Here is a 7,932-nt window from a genome sequence, read left to right as displayed (position 1 = left end):
TTGAAAATTCCAGCAGCAGTTTTAGCAAGAAAAAAGAAATTAAAAAAGAGATTTAAAAAAAAGACTGTATAAAGACAACAAAATAACAATAATGATAATAGCAACAATAAGAACATTTGTCAAATAAAACAAACAAAAGACCATAAATTATTATTAAAGTGTCAGTGTTGAGTCCAGTATTGAAGTGATAAAGTGATAAAGTGACTAGGTGTGAATTTAAGTCCAGGTGTACGTGTATGTATGTATGTATGTGTACTGTGTGTATGTATGTATGTGTACTGTGTATGTATGTATTGTCCTCTGCCCTATTTCCTCCTCCCCCCTAGTGAGGAGTTGTAGAGTCTGATGGCATGAGGGACAAAGGAGTATCAGTGTCTTGCCCAAGGACACTTTGTCATGGGACTACAGGGACAGGGACTGTACCCCCAACCTTCCGATTGGCAGGCAACCGCTCTACCACTGAGCCACAGCCAGCGTTAAAACACTACAACTGAGGGGAACTGCAGAGTCAGGTGCTAATCTCTATGTAACTCAACACTAGGCACATTACACATAGTGGACTTTTATTCCTCGTGTTGTCTTCCTGTCAAAATTTAAAATCCACACTATTGTGGAGTTTTTTTCTCATTTAAAAAAACTAAACTTTTCTTTAAATCTTTTTTCTCCCATTTTTCAACACTTTGACGCTTTCACTTTTGCTGTTTTTAACACTTATTAACTTCAGTTTTACAGTTGTATGAGGAATTTATGGTCAAGAAACCTCATTTATAGGAAATTATACCTAACGTTTGTCAATTTGTCTTTGGGACTTCTATGTCTTCACCAAACTTCTTTAACCCTTGTGTTGTCTTCCCGTCAAAATTGAAAATCAACACTTTTATTGAGGCTTTTTATCGAAGATTTTAACTTTTTCTTACGTTTTTGTTCCTTTTTTCAACACTTTTGACGCTTTTTTTCAATGTTTGTCACTTTTTTTGACGTTTAACACTACATAACACTAACTTATTAACTTGAGTTTTACAGTTATTTTTGGAATTTATGGTCAATTAACCTCAATTTTAGGAAATTAGACCTAATGTTTGAGTTAGATAAGCAAAAATTAGGGAATTATTTAGACTAAAATTAAAGGAACGGATATTGATGGATAATCACAGACTGGAATATGTCAACTTTTACTCAATTCTATTTCAAAACCACTTCAATTTATTTTTTAAATGCTATAAAATAGAATAAGACGCCCCAAAATTAATGAAAGTAGAGATTTGTACTTGCCAAAGAGCATTGTGTGGAATCAATCATGTTATTTTGGGGGATTAAAAAAAACATAGATATAGGAAAACGGGTCAATTTGGCTTATTAACACGAGGGTTAATCAGAAATAGTGATTAGTGCAGCTTTAAAATCTTCAAATCATGATGCAAATAATATTTTACCCAATGCAATAAGGGATGCATTTCTTTTCCAAATCCCACTGTAAAACAAAGTTGAATAAAATAAAAAATAATAACTAACTACAAAGTGAGTACAGTCCTTTCACGCTTAGGTCCTCAGTACCCATAAATGATGACATATGACATCCACTCAAACGTCTTTGTCTTGGAATTGCTCAAGTTGCCAAAGAAGTTGCTGCTTTTTGGTGAAACACTTTAGTGTTTTCATAGTTTTGCCGACTGTATCTCCACATCGCTGTGCCAGCACTGGAGTATGGTCTGGCTATATCGCTTATCTATTCTGGGATAGGGGGGAGTCAATCAAAAAACAATCACTCATCCCAGGTGGAGCTAAGCCCCGGATATAAGGAAGGTAATCCTTGTAGATAGCGGAGATAGCGGAAAGGGAGGGACAACCGGCCTAATGTCAGGCTTTATCCCAACACAGGACTTCCGGTAAGCCAGACTAGTGTTTCTATGACTCCACTATTTTGTTAAAAAATTGCATTTATGTGGTGGCAGATGGGAGGACTTTCTCTGTTGCTGTCATCATACTGAACGCAGCTCTGATTTGTCTTGTCATCTATTTGTCTACGCAGTGAGCATGGAGCATGAACTAAACTTCCTTCTCCTCGTCTGTCCAAACCCACATCACTCTCTCCTTCATCCCCACGCTCCACCTTTATACCCACCGCCCCACCAAACTCCCAGCAAACCCTCCCCATCTTTCCTCACATCTCTGTCTCTGATGGGAGAAGCATACAGTATGTATGTCACGACTCAGGAGGGAGAGCGAGAGAGAAGAGACAGCTCATGGGGAGGAAGTGGAATTTTCCAGCTGTGTCTTGGAGAGGAGAAGTGCCGAGCCAGCAACCTTCTCGACGTGACAGCAGCGCGCGCATCGGGAGCGGAGCTGCTGAGCAACACTGCCCCGCTACCGCTGGCGAGAGAGCTCAGTCAAATTAATTTGCAGCCCCTGATACACACACACACACACACGTGTGTGCACATACAAATTCCGAAACTCACACGCATAAGCGGACAATCTGCCCTCACAATCACAGACGTAATCCTTTGTGCCAAAGGTTCAGTTAAGCAGACATGGGATCAGAGAGAGCCAGTAACTCCCATCATATTTGTTCTCTTAAGCTCCGGTATATGGAATTTGGATGAACCAATAGGCAGAGCCAAAACAGGTTTAAAAACCGCAACAAAGACCTTGTTGTGTCTGTTTCTGAGGGGGGAGACAGGAATCATAGCCATAGTGGAAGAAATTCAGGCCCCTTAGTAAACCATGGAAGCTGCCTCAAGCATCATTTACATTATTATTCTGCCACTGTGATTCAGAAAAAAAGATTTTTTTTTTAGCCTTTTGAAAGGGATTTATCTGGCCATAGAAGTTGCTGTGAGGCAGACAGCGGGCTGAAAGAGAATATGAATCCGAGACATTAAGGGAAGCTGTCTGCGTGTCTTAGTTGCTAGAGCGCGTACTCTCATTCTGCATGACAGCTTGTTAGACACATGGGGGCTGCCCTCGCCACCATAATCCCAACCGCTGCACCACGGAGTTCACTGAAAGTTCATCCACTGGTTTGGAGATCATTCAGTTAAATGTTCTGAACAAGCCATCCTACCTGCACTAATATTCAACAAGTCCCACCAGTACACATTTTGGAAGCAGGCAGTGAATGTCACATCACTGGGGGGAAGCTCTCAGCCAACTTGTTTTGGTTATGTCACATGAGAGATCTTCTGTATTTGTGGTTTTTGTCTGTGCTCTTCTGGTTTGAAATGGACGTTGCTTTGTTAAAAAAAGGAGACAGGTCCATCCAATCAGAGTTTAGTAGCATTTGAACAACGGATTGTGGGGTTGGTTGCTATGTGGCCAGGCTACTGTCAATCAAATCGGATCAAATCAAACCCACACTAGCTATGTTTCCATCCACACGTTTTTATCCAAAGGAAGTGATAGTGAATGAAAAATGCTTTATGGAACCAGTAAAATTCAATGGAATTTCAGGAATATTGACTAAAGGGAAATGCCTTCAGTCTCATCAGATTTCATCTTGATGATATTCGGCTTATGCAATAAACGCTGATGAAGACGTTATTTGCTGAATAAAAAATGAATTGTAATTAAGTTTCTGGTCATTTTATGGTTGCAACCCGCCACAAAAAAAAAAAAAGTTGTAGTTCATTTCCTCCCAGTATTTCCTCTCTGTCTGCACACATGGGGGGGGGGGGGGGGGGGGGGGGGGGCAACAAAGACAGATGGAAGTGGACGGACGAGGAGACAAAGACTGCCTGAATTGAATTTATCAGGAACTCGGGAAGGAAATGGCCGACAAAAGGTTAGGACAAGCCGTGGGACGTCCTGCGGAGTCAATGGAAGACGCTCAGACAGAGAGACATGTCTCAAAAAATAGTCTTGGACAATAAAAGACAAGTTGCATCAGCATCGTCATAGCGATGTGTTGATTAGCGTCATTGTCTTCCTATTATAACTTGATATGTCGCTATCAGCTGGTATATGAGCTCTATTACAACTTGTCCCAGGTTGATCATGTGTTGGTAGACGGGATTCATTTTGTCTAGAAAAACGATGCAAATGTTTGTTGAACGTTGTGCGATTCAGTGCGAAAACGAGTGGAAAATAAAATGTGTAAAATCAATTTGATATACCAATTTGATCGCAAAGCAGCGTCATGTGACGTCATCGCCGCAGGTTTTTATTGACTTTTAAAGCCGTAGGATGGAAACACACTTTCACCAGCTTTATTCACATGAGTTGTTTTACCGAACTTCAGATAATTCAATTGAAGTGGATGGAAACTTAGCTAGTGTCCTGAAGCACATTAGCTTAAGAAATAATCCCTATGAACATTTTACAAACTTTGATGTTGATCATGATGCTAAATTAGCCAATATTTAAAGGTGCTATAATCAATATTTCAAACAATGTATCAAATGACTATGCTAAAAGGTGCTAGTAGTGACATAATTATCCCCGGACTGCTCTACGGAGCATTTTAACTTCGTTCTTTTTTTGGTTGACTCTTAACACTCTCAATGTGTCATTTTCAGCGACAGAAACAGCAGACGAGCCAAGTTAGCGACTAGCAGGTTACATAGCGAAATAAGAGCCAGATACTTCCTTCAGAGGTTGGTGGAGACCAAAAACAAAGCTAAAAGGAAAAAAACACAACTTCAAATAAATGCTCATGTTGCTCCGTATCTGCTGGATGTGTTCACCAAATCACTGTTGTGTTTCCAGCTTGTTGTGTCCAAAAATCAGTTACCACAAGTTAATGTTACACAGAAGTACTTCAGATTTATAAATATATTTTAAATATTCTTAAACCATTGCACAGTTTTCAATTCAGAAACTTTACCTCGCTCTCTGAACTTCCATCTCATCTGAGGTCGGTCCATTCTGGACGTGGCGCTGGACAGCTGGACCTAAAGACGCAAATGAGAGCAGAGAGAATGGGAAGCTGACCTTTATAATCGGTGACGAGCAGTGTAACGTTAATTGAAATTAGCGCCAGACAAGACAATTAACCACCGAATGACAGGGAATGAAACAGCAGTTAATCATTATGTCCTCTTTCTTCTGTAATGACTGAGTAATGTGCAATGAAAAGCATATTAATCCCTCACGCTAGGTAAATGAATGTTAAGTGATTCATCCACTTTACTTGTACAGTTGGAGATAAGCAGAACATCATACAAAGTGTGTGTGTGTGTGTGTGCGCGCATAAGAGAGAGCTGCTTGGCCCTGCTGTCACACTTCTCATGTGCTGTTTACTCTTGTTACCCACTATGTGCTATTAGGGATACATGATGCTCCATTTCATTCTCAATACTGTCTGAGAACAATATACCCGTCTCCCTCACACACACACACACACACACACACACACACACACACACACACACACACACACACACACACACACACACACACACACACACACACACACACACACACACACACACACACACACACACACACACACACACACACAGACAGAGAACACACAGAGACCCATGAGTATTATTCTGTGATGAAATGCAACTTGCCAGTGGGTTAAGTGTTATGAAAAGTAAAACCAGAGCGATGTCTGGAGTGTGTGCTCTCTCATGCAGGCCGGCCCTAAATTAAGAACAGAGGAAATTCCGTCGCCTGCGGTTGCCGAGTCATTGACAAAACACACTGCGGCTTCTGTAACATCTGCTCTTGGGGTCAAAGTGTACAGACAAGAGAGATTTGGAGCATTTGTTCACCATGCCTTTTAGATTAAAAAAAAAAATTAAACTCTAAAAGCTCAAAAATGCTTTATCCCTGCTTCTTTCATCAAAATCAGCTTGGATGGTTTTGTTTTACAAGACGTGAAGTCAGTTTATGACCGGAAAAGGCTCAAAATCAAACATTTGTGACTCTCTCTAGTATCTCCCTCTCTTGCTCATGATGTGAGCTACAAGGCACTCGGATGTAATCCCTGTAACACTGTAAGTGAGATCTGCAGATGGAAAGCCAGATAGAGATTGTAATTAATTTAAGACACGATAAGACGAGGACAAAAGGACGTCAACTCGAGGATTACAATCAAATCAGAGTGAATCATCAGTTTTCAATGAAACCTCTCTCATCACTGAACTCCCCTGGCACAATATTAATCTTCACTGTTACTCTTGAGAATACCTTTACCACCGGCCTCTTTTTAAAATTAAGAAATGGGACGTCTTTTTTAAGTTATGGGAGGAGAGGACAAACGTGTAAGGACTTTTATTTTGTTGATTTCTGATGGCTTTGCCATCAAAACGCTAATGGGAAGTTGTTTTCAATGTGTAAAACAACCCATTAACAATAGTGCCCCCCCCCCCCCCCCATGTGGGTTGCTTCTCTACAGCTCTCTACATCTCTACACGGTCAGGCCCTTTTCAGGGTTAATACAGACGAGCTTCTCCTCTGCTCACATATTCTAGGTGACTCTTGGCGAGCCGATGGCGCTGATGGCCGCCATCAATCAAGTAACAGAAACCCCAAAATGACACAGGACAACAACAGACCTGACTCACTCCTACTATCAGGTATCTCATCCCATTTAGATATACACGTACACACACACACACACACACACACACACAAATTACAACTTTGTTACACTCAGGGCTAAAAATACTGTTTTTCTGATCTATATAATTCATGCCTTTTTTTTTTTTGGAATCAGGACTGAAACAGCATAACATTTTCTTCACTTTATAAGAGATGTCCTCATTAATGGAAGTTTTAACCATGTACTGTATGTGTTATCTATTCCCATTGGTAGCTCAACAATGGGTTGTTTTTGGGGTCTGGTGTATCTGCTGGTCCCTGTGACTATAAGAGTCTCACTGTGATAGTCCGGTCCGTGACTCCACGTAAAGCGCTTTTTACACTTAAGGTGCATGTGGAGCCAGGCTAGCTGCTTCCAGTCTTTGCACTAAGCTAAGCTAACTGTCTCCTAGCTTTAGCTTGATATTTAACATACAGACATAAGAGTGGCATTGCACCTTTCGTCTGTTGCATTTGAAATTATATTTCTGCAGATAAATTACTCAATCCTGACAGAATGTTGCAGAACTACAGTGGCTTGAGAAGGTTAAAGTCCATGGGGAACTTTCCATAAGATCATCTCTGAATGCAAATCAAACCAGCTATTAAGGTAACTTAAATAAAATCACGCCAATCTCTATGTATGTTGAATGGTATGTGATGATGTGGGGGGGGGTACGTTTAATTCCAAAGACCAAGGGAACTTTATCAGGCATAGTATCCTGATCCATAAAATAACTGGCCTTCAATAATAAAAATGTGCCTCTATGGAATTTAACATAGGGGGTGTATACCTATGCCCCCTGTGTTTTAACATAGGGGGGTGTATCTTATGCCCTGTATTATAACACAGGGGGTGATACTTAGCCCCCTGTATTTTAACATAGGGGGTGTATACTTATGCCCCTTTTTTAACATATGGGGGTATACTTATGCCCGTATTTTAACAAGGGGGTGTATACTTCTGCCCCCATATTTTTAACATAGGGGGTGTATACTTAGCCCCTGTATTTTAACATAGGGGGTGTATACTTATGCCCCTGTATTTTAACAGGGGGGTGTATACTTATGCCCCTGTATTTAACATAGGGGGTGTATACTTATGCCCCTGTATTTTAACATAGGGGGTGTATACTTATGCCCCTGTAATTTTTAACATAGGGGGTGTATACTTATGCCCCTGTATTTTTAACATAGGGGTATATACTTATGCCCCCTGTATTTTAACATAGGGGGTGTACACTTATGCCCCCTGTTTAGGAAGAACATTTATTTATTTACAATACATTGTTCATTTACAAAGGAAATTGATGTCCTTAAAAGGTTAAATTTTTCTATTTTTTTTAATTAAGGCATTAAGATCAATTTCCAAAAGGTGTTTTTTTATTCCTCTTTTTAATCAAC

The 7,932-nt window shown here is 40.3% G+C and overlaps 1 protein-coding gene across 4 annotated transcripts in view; it reads right to left on the bottom strand.

Moving 5' to 3' along the window:
• evlb (Enah/Vasp-like b) overlaps nt 1-7,932 on the bottom strand; it is a 67,172-nt gene that overhangs the window by 7,957 nt on the left and 51,283 nt on the right. For all 4 annotated transcript variants that reach the window (XM_032543427.1, XM_032543428.1, XM_032543426.1 and 1 more), the window contains exon 4: nt 4,823-4,889. In XM_032543427.1, coding sequence (XP_032399318.1) covers nt 4,823-4,889 — 67 coding nt within the window. The remainder of the gene's footprint in view (nt 1-4,822; nt 4,890-7,932) is intronic.

This window comes from Etheostoma spectabile, chromosome 18 (assembly GCF_008692095.1).
Source record: "Etheostoma spectabile isolate EspeVRDwgs_2016 chromosome 18, UIUC_Espe_1.0, whole genome shotgun sequence".
Taxonomy (NCBI): domain Eukaryota; kingdom Metazoa; phylum Chordata; class Actinopteri; order Perciformes; family Percidae; genus Etheostoma; species Etheostoma spectabile.
Note: the sequence above shows the minus strand (reverse complement) of the source record. Positions and strands in the feature narration are given on the sequence as shown.